This window comes from Urocampus carinirostris, chromosome 10 (assembly GCF_059441175.1).
Source record: "Urocampus carinirostris isolate Australia breed hairy pipefish chromosome 10, RoL_Ucar_1.0, whole genome shotgun sequence".
Lineage (NCBI taxonomy): Eukaryota > Metazoa > Chordata > Actinopteri > Syngnathiformes > Syngnathidae > Urocampus > Urocampus carinirostris.
This window is the reverse complement of record NC_142358.1, coordinates 33,504,493-33,519,475: the sequence shown is the minus strand read 5'-3', so window position 1 is coordinate 33,519,475 and position 14,983 is coordinate 33,504,493. Positions and strand designations below refer to the sequence as shown.

Below are 14,983 nucleotides of genomic sequence, written 5' to 3'. Positions count from 1 at the left end.
GTTGTAGGATTCACAAGTCTGCCGTCTAAATGGCTGATAAATGCTTTTATACTGGGAGGGTAGTGCATGACAAAAACTAAACGTTTAAGCTAGTGGAAAAATCCCTAATTCTCCCCAGCCCTTTGTCTAGACCGGGTTGACAATTATGTGCTGATAAAATTCAAGGCTTTCTTTTAACTGCAAACTTAAAACACCACTTGAAACCTTCTAAAGACTGAATAGATTGATACATTAAGAGGTCAAGTCATTATATTAAGAGGAAAACAATTACACCCAAATACATGAATAATTATTGAGTGCAATAATTACGAATAAATAAACAGTTATAAATGACTGAAATAATGAAAAGGATATAAATGACGTGGATGTATGGTGTTATGAGTGCACTGCAGGAAAGAGGTCTAAATCTAGTGGAAGCTAGAGCTCTTGTTGGTGATAGGAATGAGAGGAGAGGTGTTGTAAAAGGATAGTGGGATGTTTGGACGCTTTCCAAGGGATTGGCAGGTCACCTGTATGATGCGGCAGGGGTAAACCAATGAAAGCTGTCAGGCCCTGCTGTTGAACAGAAGAGTGTTGTGTCACCCTGACCCGAGTGACATGGCCGCTTTTTTGTGTCCTATTTCATCTGGATGGACGAAAGCATGACCAACTTGGGTGCCGAGGTGCCTAACTTGTTTGAGCATTTGGGTTGGCCATGGTCCAAACATGTTTGTTTGCTATTTTTTCCCTTTTTTATTTTCTTTGTTTTTGTGTGTGTTTGTCTTGGTGTCGGGCACCCCTCTTGGGGGATATGGCCAAGATAGATAGATAAAGAACTTTGTCAATCGTGGCTATTCAGTGACACATTTCAGCATTCCAACAGATGGAGAGCGCTCATATTTGGCAGCTTCTGTCTTTAATGGATGTCAGAGCAGCGCCGTTTTGAAACGCTAACGTACAGGATCAAAACTGAATATTGAAACAGTGGAGTAGACATCAAAGGACTGTATTAAGTAAATTGTTCAGCGGGAGGAAATGAAGAAAGGGCTGATGGAAGAAGGAAAAATACAATTAACAATGAAACGATTTCTGGACTCGAACAGTGGGTCTCTACGGAGGATTATTTTACATTTTCTGAGTAGTGCTGGACTTTGTAACAGGACTTGAGTAGTAAATAGTGACGAAGATGTAGTGATGGGGGCGGTAATGCACCAAGAGATGGATGCCACCCGCCGTTAAACCCACAAAGAAGAACAACAACAACCCGGAAGTCTCCGATATTTCGGGCGCCGCACACCCGGAAATAGTTCCAGGAGAATCTATCCTCACGCGAGCCGAAACGTTAAGCCTACGGAGTTGTGGTCTCCACAAGTTGATTATTTGCCATCATGTGAGTATTTTCTTTTATTAAAGCACATTAGCGGCCGGATACGGACAATACTTACATCTTAAGAGCGCTAACATAATTCAGAATTCTCGCTATGCTCACTCATGTTAGAAGGGCTAGCACAATTAGCTAAGGCCATTCAGCCAGCGCTAGCTATGCATATACCATTCATGTATTGTAGTAATCGCTACCTTTACGAATACTTCGTTTATTTAAATTAATTGCTAGAAAGAATACTTAACTTTCACAACATGATCTTTTCAAGGTCCAGTTTAACTATATCTGGCTAAATGTAGTGCCGTATTATTCATTTTCTGATACACACATCGACTTATAAGGTAAGTAAGAGCATTTTTTTTCCCATCATTAGAAATTATCATGATGGATAAGCGGTGCAGCTAATGAGATGAGATGATGAATTCTGACTTGGGGAAACTATCTACATTTATAGGTAGCCAAAGTCTTCCTATAAAACAAAAGAAGTCTTAACACCGGGGAAAAATATTTCATCAGAGGCCTTGTTACTATTAACAATTGGATTGCATGTCTGATTCCCTATTGTTGTGTGTGTGTGTGTGAATGGGTAAATGTAAAGCGCTTTGGGAGGTCTTTATTGACTTGAAAAGGGCTATACAAATGCAGACCATTTACCATTAACTTAAAATAAAGTAGCTGTGCATTACAGTTACAAGAGGTAGAGCGATCGTCTTGGGGTTAAGGGATCCCAGTTCGAATCCCGGCTTGTCCGTGTTACATGTCGAAGTGTCCTTGGGTAAGACACTGAAACCCCAATACCCCCAATAAGCAGGTTAGCGCCTTACATGGCTGCACAGATCACGGCCGCTATTGGGAAATGTGAAGTACGCTGTAAAGCGCTTTGGGAAGTCATTGACTTGAAAAGCGCTATATAAATGCAGATCATTTCATTACAAGATCCTTTCTATTGTCCGATTAGAATGAAATGTCATTGTTATATTTCATATATACAATCAAATTCCTTACGTAATTATTTTCTGTCTCACTGACGCGAGCCCACTTAGAATCAATAGTAAAAATGTCAAGTCATGTTTATTTGTATAGCCCTTAATCACAAAGAAGTCTCAAAGGGCTACACAGGTTATTGCACAGACTATTATTACTGAGTATGATTACATCATCTCCTGATTTGAAACCAACATGAGGGCAAGGAAAAAGTCAAAAACCTCAACATGAGAAAAATGAAGAAACCTTGAGAAGGGACCGCACATGTGGTAATCCCCCTTTCAGGTTGACCAGGCTGCAATGGATGTTGCAAAAACAAACAATACACTGATATGAAAATGTGATATCGTTTGAGTATTTACAATTAACGACTAAGATAAATATTATCATTTCCCTGTATTCACTCACTAGCAGATCATTTGTTTTATATAAAGAGAAAAATATATATTAGTCTGCTTAAGACTGATACCTAAGATATGCTTCAGCGCGTTTTCCCGGAGCTAAATTACCAATTTGACTTATGCTTTGTCTAAGTTGGTGCATATACTGAACATTAGTGAAATAGTTCACATAATCCACATTCTTTTGAATCTGTCATTCAGATTTGAAGAATGTTACGATTTTCAACGTTATTTTAATTTAATTTGCCTTATTAGTGTACTTTTCAAGATATTTCCTTTCAAATGATAGCATTTATTTAAACAGTGTGTAAATGGTGAATTTCTCTAAAATAATGTAAATAGTCTGCATTTATATCGCGCATTTCAAGTCAATGAAGCGCTTTACAACTCTTCCCTTTTACACACTAACCGATATTAGCGTCAGCCATGCAAGGCAACTACATTCTATCGAGGGCATTAGGGATTCAATGTCCTGCCCAAGGACACTCCGACATATAACACGGAGGAGCCGGCAATCGAACCTGCGACCTCTTGATTCCAAGACGAGCTATTGCCGCCCTATGGTGAATGGTGAACAATGGGTCTTAAATGTTGCAAGTCTCTTACAATTGTATTGTTGTACACTAATAATGATTTAAGTGTGTGTCGGTACTGTTTATAACGGCTACTTTATATCCGTATTTTTTAGGAGTTTGTTAACCAAGCCCAAGTCCGAAATGACCCCAGAGGAGCTTCAGAAACGTGAAGAAGAGGAATTCAACACAGGACCCCTGTCTGTGCTTACCCAGTCGGTCAAAAACAACACACAAGTCCTCATTAACTGTCGCAATAACAAGAAGTTGCTTGGGAGAGTCAAAGCTTTTGACAGGTACTCATCATGTCATCAAATGTTTGTTTAATTGTAGCTGTCAGATGTAAGTCTTATTTCGCAATGTATTTCTTTAGACATTGCAACATGGTGTTGGAGAACGTGAAGGAGATGTGGACTGAAGTCCCTAAGAGCGGCAAAGGAAAGAAGAAGTCTAAACCCGTGAATAAGGATCGCTACATCTCTAAAATGTTTCTCAGAGGGGACTCTGTTATTGTTGTGTTGAGAAATCCTCTCATCACAGGGAAATGAACTTGATGGCGTCCTTTTGAATGTGTTTCCCTTTTTTCCATCATGTTTTTGTTTTGTTTTTCATTTTCCCCATTGCAAGAGAGGGCCCAAATGTGTAGAAGGTTTTGATTTGTCTCCAGAAGACGTCTGTATTTTGCATTTTAGTAATAAAAATAATTGCCATCACATTTCCAGTTGTGTCACTCCTAAAAAAAAATTAGAAGCGTATCTTATAAACAAATTGATTTATAAGAATTGTAGTCAACATTGTACATGTCAGTGTAGTAGAGGACCCTATACCCAATATGAATCTTGTGTTGGAGTTGATTTTGGTGTTCAATGCTGAGTGACTAACTGCCGGTCAATGGCCTTTGATTATTTTCATGGTATTACCAACTAAAAAACATTTTATATTACAAAATGGCAATTTCCAAGAAACAAGATTCCGTCTTGTAAAGCGTGAATGAATAACAGCCATCTGCTGAGTCCAAATAAATGGAAGTTATACTGTACAGCAGTGTTTTTCAACCTTTTATGAGCCAGGGCATGTTTTTGTGGCACACCACTAACCAAAAATGTTATAAAATGACACTGAACATGTTTAATTACAATATAATTTATAATACCCCCAGTTTTTACAGCACAGACACTTGACTATGACATAATATTTGCAGAACATCCATTACCTGCACGCTTATCCTCAGTAGGGTCGCGGGGGTCCTGGAGCCGATCCCAGCTATCTTTGGGCAGTGGGCAGGGGACACCCTGGACTGGTTGCCAGCCAGTTGCGGGGCACACAAGGACAGACAGTTTGCTCGCTCATTTACACCTAGGGACAATTTGGATCGGCTAATTAACCTTACAAGCATGTTTTTGGAATGTGGGAGGAAACCCACGCAAGCACGGGGAGAACATGCAAACTCCACACAGGAGGTTTGATCTCATGACCTCAGAGGCTACCTGGTTCCCACGAACACTATGTTGGAGACCCCTGACTTAATACATAAAAAGCAAACATAGTTTGGGTCAAACGTCTTAAAATACGAAATATTAAATGCTCACATCTTGATTCAGGAATTATAAAAGGTTGCATAATAAAAATGTTCAGCTTTAGCAATAGTTAAGGAAGCTTGGCTTGTTCAATATTGATGATAATAATCCCTTTATATATGAATAGTTGGTGTTGTTGTTTGGTTCATTAAATTCATTCGTTTTGGTCTTAATTTTAACGTAACAATGGGCAAATTCAAAATATTTAAAAGCCGTTTTAATTTGAATTCCCCATCTTAAAAGCAGTACGCATAGCACAATCACATGGATGACGTTGAAGGCCGTGCACAGTCAATATGGTAATGTGAAAGCGACATCTAGCGGCTTTCCGAGGTAGTACAAATTACAAAAACAAGTGCTCGTGCATTTTAAAGGTACAACGTTCCCTAACTCTTAAAAACGATTAATGGGAGGAAATAGATGTTTTGGGGCATGAAATCAATATATATTTCATTGCTGACTCAAAATTCTGGAGGTTAGATCTTCCCTTTACGCTTTCATACAGTGTCTTATCTTATCTCGTCGTAAACAATATACACTAACTTTATTGATTATAAAGACAATCCCAATTTTTAGTCTTCCAGTTGGCCCAAAAGAAGACTAAAAATATTGAAGCTTAAACCCAAGTTCTTAGGGGTTGCTTGTTTTGCTTGTTTTAGAAAAGGAGTAACCAACCTTTTTGAAACTAAGAGCAATCTCTTTGATCCAGACGAGGGGTTATCACTTCAATAGGCATTTGTGGGTAAAAAAAAAAACAAGTGTTGTTATTAAGATGTTAGCATTTTGTTTTTACTAAGCTGTTGTTATTAGGCGTGTAGCAAAATGGGCATTCGACCACAAAAGCATCCCCTTTAAAAAATCTGAAAATGTTTTTTCATAGTTCTTATTAACAAAGTACTGTCAGGACTAGAACAGAAAAAGGACCCAATTGCGTTACGTTTCTCGCAAGTTTTATTAGAGGAAAGAGAAAGCGCTGTGCTCATGATCCGGTGTTTGCTGGACGCGGGAAGCAAGTCGCTCTTGTACTCGGATGGTGTTCCGAACGCGGAAGTGGATCTTCCGTAGCGAGGGATGGCGGTGTCAGGGAAAACGGGTCGGTAGCCGGGACTGGAAGAGCAAGGCGTGGTCGGGGTTGGAAGCGAGTCGTAAGCCAGAACGGGAGAGTAGACGTAGTCGTGGACAAAAAGCGGTCGTAAGCCGGGACGGGAGAGCAGATGTGGTCAGGATCAAAACGGGTCGAAGCCAGAGACAGGCGGGAGCAAAAAACGGGACAGGTGGGAGTCAGGGTCGAAAAAGGCTTGCTAAGTGTTCACTGAGGTTCGCAGACGGACTGACAACAGGATACAGACAGGATTGGGTTCAAACACTGACAGGGAGCCAATCAAAACCCGTGGCAGTTGGCGCCAAATGAGCGGGCACAGCTGAGTCACATCAGTTATCATGTTCATCGTTGTTTATGGCAGTTAAAAAACAAAACCATTTTTTAAACACTGTCAATCCTTTAAAATGTTAACATTTTAAAATGTTCAAGACAGCCACAATGATCATTACATGCTAATTTCAGAACTGGTATGCAAGGCTTCCCAATGTTTTTTTTTTAGGGCTACCAGGGACTCAAGGACACCATGTTGGTGACTCTGATTCTGAAGCTTTCCCTACTCCAATGCACCAAATCAAAAGATCAGGATCAGGTTTAGGCAGAGATTGCTGATCTGTGTCGGAGGTAAGGAACCTCTAATAGGATTGCAGTGTTTGAAACCTATGCTAAATTTGTCCTCAGATGGTATTCTGACTTTAAATGAGTGTATTTTTATCAATCAGTATGTAATAGTTTTTGCAAGATTTGTAACTTGATAGACGGGTACTCTGAGGAGACCATCCTGTTTAAAGGGACATTGTGTAAAAAAAAAAATCCTTCATCCATATAAAGAACAATATTGACTTGAATAATAAGCAAAATGCATGAAATATACAAAGGTGCATTTTTGAAACTACTCTAAGGTCAAGAAATGTGTATTTATTATACGTGACGTGAGGCTGACATCATGAAAGCCAACTGGGGCATTTTGGTCACTGAGTGTCCGTAGTGATCGTTTTGCTTTGTAGCACTCCTTTTCGGTTGCACTACGCTTTACAGCGGCATCTAGTGGCCGAATAATACACACTGTCCCTTTAAACATCAAAAGTCTTACATGCTCCCTCACTCCTCCCCCACCACGGCTACACCTTTGTTGCCAACCGTCGTATTTGTTTTATTATTGCATTTTTATGTGCAGTCACTATTTGAAGGTCATTTTGGTGATCAAGAAGATGTGTCTTGTAGCTATTTAGGGTTAACTTGAGTGATTTTTGGAGCCGAGAATGGATTAATTGGTTTTCAGTTACTTCTTATAGGGAAAATTCGTTCAAGTTACAATAATTTGTAGAATCAAGCTTGATCCAGCAACGAATTCATCTCATATATAGAGAGGCCACTGTATTGTTTACACACGTCAGGTCATGTTTATTTGTATATCCCTTAATCACAAAGAGTCTCAAAGGGCTGCACAGACCACAGATTATTGCAAACCACAGACTATTATGACACCATCCCCTGATCTAAAACCTACATGAGGGCAAATAATACACAGATATTGTCAACGTAAAATATAGGGTATTCATATGCTATAGAATAGAAATGTGTTTTAAGCTAAGATTTAAACATTTCCACTGAGGTTGCAGATCTAATCTCAGGGGAATAGCATTTCACAGCACCAGGGCCCGAATGGATAAAGCTCTCGAACCTGCGGATCTCTTCTTGGCTCTTGGGATCATTAGTAGACCAGCATTTTCAGAGTGAAGGCGCTGGACCGGAACATAGGGGGAAATTTCATCTGAAAGATATGAGGGAGCAAGTCCATGCATGATTTTGTATATTACCAATAGAAGCTTAAAATCACAACTTAAGCTAACAGGGAGCCAATGCAGGTAAGCTAAAATCGGGGTAATGTGATCAAACGTTCTTGTCTTAGTTAAAAGCCTCGCTGCAGCATTTTGTACCAGCAGAAGGCTCTTGATTTCGGACTTCGGGAGACCGGAGAGTAGTTACAGTAATCGAGACAGGAGGTAACAAACGCATGAATTATAATCTCTTCATCCGACTGGGACAGCAGAGGCCGAATTTTAGCATTGTTGCAAAGATGGAAAAAAAGCTGTTCCAGTAATATTCTTAATGTGTGTTTGAAAGGACAGATCGGGGTCAAATATGACACCTAAATTTTTTGACTGAGTCACTCTGGGTGATATTACATTTGTCAATGTTCAGAGCAGTTTTTGAGAACAAGTCACGGCATTTAGATGGACCAATAATTAACATTTCGGTCTTTTCAGAGTTAAGGCGCAAGAAATTAAGTGACATCCATTTTATTTATCTCAGTGAGGCGGGCCTCCAAATTATTGTCATATGCTCCCTGCATTAAAATCATCCACTTTAATGAAACAGAACATGTTGTGTTATTCTTTAAAGAGAAATTCATAATATATTTTACATCCGTCACTGGCAACTAGCTTCGAGTCTTCAATAGTTCCCTACTTGCATACTTAAACATGTTCAGAGCTGTTATGCTTCAAAACTTTCACAACAATCTCTACGTGTTCCTTGGCAGCCCAAATGTCTTTTTCAAAATATTTTTCCATGGCTTCTGTCAGACAGCCAGTTGTCGTGCCGATTGACCGACTGACGTCAAGCTCTGGAAATAAAGTTGCGGTCCGTAGAGTAATCTATAATTACGGCGTGGCTTTTCTTTAAGAGTTTAAGCGCTACCGTATTTGACGGGAACTCGGCCAGCTCAGCCAACATGTTCGTCCGCATGCTGACACAAGATCTTGCTGTCATCTGCAAAATTGCATGCTCACTGAAGAAAAAGAAATGTAACTTTGCATGGCAGATTTGGTGGACAGCAGGGTTAACAGTTGGGGCAGCACTCAAGAAAATACCCCCACTGACAATTTCTCAAAGCAGTTTGTGTGTGTGTGTGTGTGTGTATATATAGTGCAACTAAAAGCATATTTGGGTTTGTTGTGGATGTGACCGCATGCCAGTAGTGGTAATGCATTCCTTTCTCAATCCAACTTCCACTTTTGTCCCCATTAGTAAGAAAAATGCTTTCAGAGAGTTTTGTATTTCAGTGTTGAAACCAGACCATAACAAAAGTCATTTTACTCACATTACAAACATGATTAGATGACGTTGCATTCCTTTGCAATGTACTTATAAGGATATTTGCGCTCGTCTGACGACCTTTTCTGTTAACCAATAATCAGTAATAATCATTCGAGATGTGTTTTCTCTCCAATGGTTTAATAGTGATTTCATATTGTGAGTTATTTGCCTTGGAACCGCTCAGACTTTATGGCTTTCAAAGAACACCATTTTGAGAGAAAACATTAGCTTTATATTTTCCATGTGGACATGTGGTTTATATTTATGCTAGCAATTCATACTTGGATCTCATACTTAACCACTGTAATATTCTCATAAATGTGTTCATGAATGAATTAAACTTTTATTTTGAACATAACATGACAAATCAAAAGAAACAAATCAAAGAAAATAAAACACTAGCTCAGGAGGTAGAGCGCTCGTCTTGGGATCAAGAGATCGCAGGTTCGAATCCCGGCTCCTCCGTGTTACATGTCGAAGTGTCTTTGGGTAAGACACTGAACCCCTAATGCCCCCAATAAGCAGGTTAGCGCCTTTCATGCCTGCACGGCGGCAATTGTTGTGTGAGTGTGTGTGAATGGGTAAATGTGAAGCACATTGTAAAAGCGCTTTAGGAAGTCTTCATTGACTCGTTGTCATGGTTACCGATTGGAATCACCTATGACCGCTCATTTGGCGCCAGTGGCTGCAGGCTGTCTGATTGGCTCCCTGACCCTATTTAAACCCTGTCCTGTCACTCTCCTGGTGTCAGTCCGTCTGCAAACCTCTGTTGATGCAAGGCAAGCCTTTTTGACCCTGACTCCCACCTGTCCTGTTTTTTTGCTCCCGTCTGTCTCTGGCACCCGTTTTTCCACCTGCCCGTTTCTGATCTCCCCGTTTGTCACCGGCTACGACATGTTTTGATTCCGACCACGTCTGCTCTCCCATTCGGGCTTACGACCAGTTTCTGACCCCGACCACGTTTTAGCTCTCCTGTCCCAGCTATCAACCTGTTTTTCCGTCCCTGACACCCCCATCGCCCGGTACGGAAGATCCACTTCCGTATTCTGATCAAAATCCGATTGCGAGAGTGACTTGCTTCCCGTGTCCAGCGAGCACCGGATCGTGGGCGCAGCCCTTACTCTTTCTTTCAATAAAACTTGTGGTTAACGTTACGCAATTGTGTCCTGATTCCGTTCTGGTCGTGACGATTGTACCTGTTAGACTTCATATGTAATTATTTCTCACAGTTAGCTCTTCTGTATATTTACATACAACAAACACCTCTCGAATATACATATTTACATTGGATACACTGTGTGGATCTACTCTGTGGATACACCATGGATACACCGTCTCTTCATAATCATCATCACATCACATCACTACTTCCATCACTTATTTCACCATCATCACGACCATTATTGCTATTTCTATACATTTTAAGCATAACGTATAATTAGAGTATCTATTATAATAACATTATTTCTTGGGTGCTCATGAAGAAATTGATTGCTATGTGGTGTGTTGTGTGCGGCATAAAAATATCTTTGACATCCTACCTTAGGGGGTCCGCCCGCAGGCGGCAGGACCATCATTCTTGAGTGTCCTGATCCGTCCCGATCCGTGCATCATGACAAACATCTTTAAAGTTTTAAATCTGTTTGTATCAAGAAAGAATAACATTTTTGAATTTCAACTTTACGAATGTCTGAATGAACATAGCCAACAGAACAAGCAGCTGTTGTGCTTCGGTGGAGAATAACACAACTATAATAGTCAAATTGACTTGCACCAAATCTATTCTGTTTTCAGACGCTAACATTTTAAACCCTAAAAAGTAATACTTGTTTGTAGATTTTAGAGGGGAAATTAATATCAAAATGTCCTCATGATCCAACTAACCAACCTCATAATTACTCGCAAAAATGCATTCTGATTAATATTGTCTTTTGGTTTAGAGTTAAGAAGCTGTATCAAACCATGTTTATTCATCTCAAGGGGCAGACATCTTGGCACTTGACTGAAGAATATTATCCAAGTTGCACCGTTGCTCATAGTTGTGTTGATATGACTTGATTTCAGCTAAAAGTCGACCCATCTTGGGTTACTTTGCCCAAAAATGTACCGTTAGTTGTTGTATATGTATAAAACAACCCTCAAACAACCCTTGCCCTCATGTTCAGGGTTGGGTAGGGTTACTTTAACTTGATTACTTTCAATTACTTTTGGATTAATCCAATACCAAATATAATAATAAAAGACAAAAGAAACTAAATATGAATAAAATCATGACTCACAACACGTGGTAAGCTTTCTCTCCTGGCTTTGATCTCTTTGATCTCCGGCAAAACTAACACAAAATGCGACAGAAACAAAATGAAAATAAATCCAAACAGCTTGCCAACATCATTTTTGCCGTTCCATGTATTCCGTTACCCCCCAAGCCTGCAAATTTAGTCATTTTATTCATGTTTAGTTTCTTTTGTCTTTTATTAGTATATTTGGTATTGGAGTAATCCAAAAGTAATTGAAAGTAATCAAGTTAAAGTAACCCTACCCAACCCTGCTCATGTTTTATATCGTAGGCACTGAGATTATGGAATTGCACAGCTGTTTTTTGTGCAAATAGTTTGTTTCCATTTTGATTTATGTTGTTTTCTTGTGTTGTGCCTAAATAGAAGCCACAAACAAACAAATCTGACGTCACGTTCTGCTGCAATCATTTAACGTTCAGTTTTAATTAATACATGGACATTACATTGCATCATAATTTGATCCATTTGGGCTCTTTGCTCAATAAAAACCATAACTAACCTTTTCGTTTGATTATTTAGATAGTATTAGAATATTTTACTATATTGATGGCGCGTTTCACTTTTTTCTCTCTGAAGTCGTCAGTTATAAATGACAGCGTCCTGTAGGATTAAGAATAACCTGTGTAATGTGACGTTAAATGCCCCGAGGCGCCCTGAACGCACCACTAGACCTCACAGTCCTCTTTGAAGCTGGTGTACTGGGCCTCCACTCCAAAGAGCAGTGATAGGAATTCCGGCTCTTTTTAGAGGACCGGCTCTTTCGGCTCAGCTCACTAATAAGAGCCGGCTCCCAAACGGCTTTTCAGATTATTTTTGATTCAAGTCAAACAAGGAATCCCTAAAAATTGCTAAATAACTATACATAAATTTAAATGTTGAATTTGTCATGATTACCGATGTGAATCACCTTTGCTCGCTCATTCGGCGCCAGCCGCTGCGGGCTCTGATTGGCTCCCTGTCCCTTTTTAAACCCAGTCCTGTTCGTCCGTCTGCAAACCTCTGTTGATACAAAGCAAGCTTTTCTTGACCCTGACTCCCGCCTATCCCGTTTTTGCACCCATTTTTCCACCTGCCCGTTCCTAATCTATCCATTTGTCTCCGGCCTGTTTTTGATCCCGACTACGTCTGCTCTCCCGTCCCGGCTTACGACCCGTTTCTGACCACGACCGCGTTTTTGCTCTCCAGTCCCAGCTACCAACCTGTTTTTCCATCCCTGACACCGCCGTCGCGACTCGCTCCTGACCCCAACCACACCTTGCTCTTCCAGTCCTGGCTACCAACCTGTTTTCCCTGACATTGCCATCGCTCGCTACGGAAGATCCATTTCCGTATTCGGATCACAATCCAAGTTCGGTGTAAAGCGTCATCTCGCTCTTCAGAGATGAGCCAGACCATGGCATTGAAGGGCATGTGACAATACTGAAACTGGAGGAAATCAATTTACTGGGATACAAAACGTGTACTTATTTTTATTCATAGTGTATCTTCCTATACCTCAAAAAATGGACAGAGATTTATTTTTGGATTAATGTCTCTACTGACCAATAACTATATCGAATTGGTTTTTGATAGGGTATTTTCGTTTATTTTTCGTACAGATACGCACTATGTTCAATTAAAGATGTATTTTTCCCCTCTTCTGTATTAAATATACATAATGCTAAATTTAAGTCATGTTTATTTGTTTATTTGTATAGCCCTTAATCACAAAGAGTCTCAAAGGGCTGCACAGATCAAAGACTATTGCAAACGACAGACTATTATAGATAGATAGATAGATAGATAGATAGATAGATACTTTGTTCATCCCCGAAGGGAAATTCACATTTCCAGCAGCATCCCTGAGCTGAGAACACCATCCCCTCATCTAAAACCTACATGAGGGCAAATAATACACATTTTATCAACATAAAATGTGGGTTATTCATATGCTATAGGATAGAAGTGTGTTTTAGGCTTAGATTTAAACATTTCCACTGAAGTTGCAGATCGGATCTCAGGGGGAAGAGCATTCCACAGCACCGTTCCCCGAATGGAAAACGCTCTCGAATTTGCGGATCTCTTCTTGGCTCTTGGGATCACGAGTAGACCAGCATTTTCAGAACAAAGGCTCCGGATCGGAACATAGGGGGAAATTAAATCTGAAAGATATGAGGGAGAAAGTCCATGCATGATTTTGTATAATGAATGAATGAAAACTTTATTTCGAACATTAAAATAAAAACAGGACAAAAACAATGAGTCAACAACAAAATAATGTCACGTAACATGTTTGAAAAGGAGTAGTCAGAAGCAGATGCTTATTTTTCCCACCCCTCTATCTTCCCTTTTAAATACCTTTTACAAATCCTCCTTTCTTCTTATGTCTAATATAACAAAATCTCGTGGATATACTTATTCCATTGGTCAGATATCAATAATTATAATAATTACAATAATCACATATTTTATAAACTAATCTTCGCAATACCAATCCCTCAACATCATAATACGCCTAGTTACCAAATGTCACTGCGGCACCAATGATAATAACAACAATAAAAATAAACATAATATTTATAATAACAGTAACAACAATAGCAACAACAACAAGTTAAACATAGTTATAAATGCAGTATTTCCAATCTCCCTCATTTCCCATTCTCTTCATCCCTGTATATCGCCAGTAATGCTTTTTTGTATTTAAATTTGAACACATGTATAGTTGGACATTGTTTGATCTCATCTTGTAAATTAATCCAAAGTTTGACCCCACACACAGACACACACATACTTTTCCTGGTGGTTCTCACCTTTGGGAATTTGAAATCACTAATTTGAAATAAAATTACTACATTTTGTGCAGGCTTGGGGAGTAACGGAATACATGGAACGGCAAAAATGATGTTGGCAAGCTGTTTGGATTTATTTTCATTTTGTTTCTGTCGCATTTTCTGTTAGTTTTGCCGGAGATCAAAGAGATCAAAGCCAGGAGAGAAAGCTTACCACGTGTTGTGAGTCATCATTTTATTCATACTTAGTTTCTTTTGTCTTTTATTAGCATATTTGGTATTGGAGTAATCCAAAAGTAATTGAAAGTAATCAAGTTAAAGTAACCCTACCCAACCCTGGTTTCTGTCGCATTTTCTGTTAGTTTTGCCAGAGATCAAAGAGATCAAAGCCAGGAGAGAAAGCTTACCACATGTTGTGAGTCATCATTTTATTCATACTTAGTTTCTTTTGTCTTTTATTAGCATATTTGGTATTGGAGTAATCCAAAAGTAATTGAAAGTAATCAAGGTAAAATAACCCTACCCAACCCTGGTTTCTGTCGCATTTTCTGTTAGTTTTGCCAGAGATCAAAGAGTTTAAAGCCAGGAGAGAAAGCTTACCACGTGTTGTGAGTCATAATTTTATTCATATTTAGTTTATTTCGTCTTTTATTATTATATTTGGTATTGGAGTAATCCAAAAGTAATTGAAAGTAATCAAGTTAAAGTAACTCTACCCAACTCTGCTCTCTTTGAAGATGGCATCACTCAAATGGAGTCGTTCACTTTAAAGAGTCACCCCTCACAGCCGTTACGTTCGCAAACGACACATCACGAC

General features: G+C 39.4%; 1 protein-coding gene across 1 annotated transcript; it reads left to right on the top strand.

Moving 5' to 3' along the window:
- Window positions 1-1,209: 1,209 nt before the first annotated feature.
- snrpd2 (small nuclear ribonucleoprotein D2 polypeptide) lies at window positions 1,210-4,035 on the top strand. The gene is made up of 3 exons (XM_088345313.1): window positions 1,210-1,369; window positions 3,437-3,616; window positions 3,694-4,035. Coding segments are annotated over exons 1-3 (357 nt in total). The 5' UTR covers window positions 1,210-1,367; the 3' UTR covers window positions 3,869-4,035.
- Window positions 4,036-14,983: the final 10,948 nt, after the last annotated feature.

Coding starts and splice junctions, on each gene's coding strand:
- snrpd2 (XM_088345313.1), top strand. Junction 3,617..3,693: donor AGAGTCAAAGCTTTTGACAG/GTACTCATCATG, acceptor GTATTTCTTTAG/ACATTGCAACATGGTGTTGG.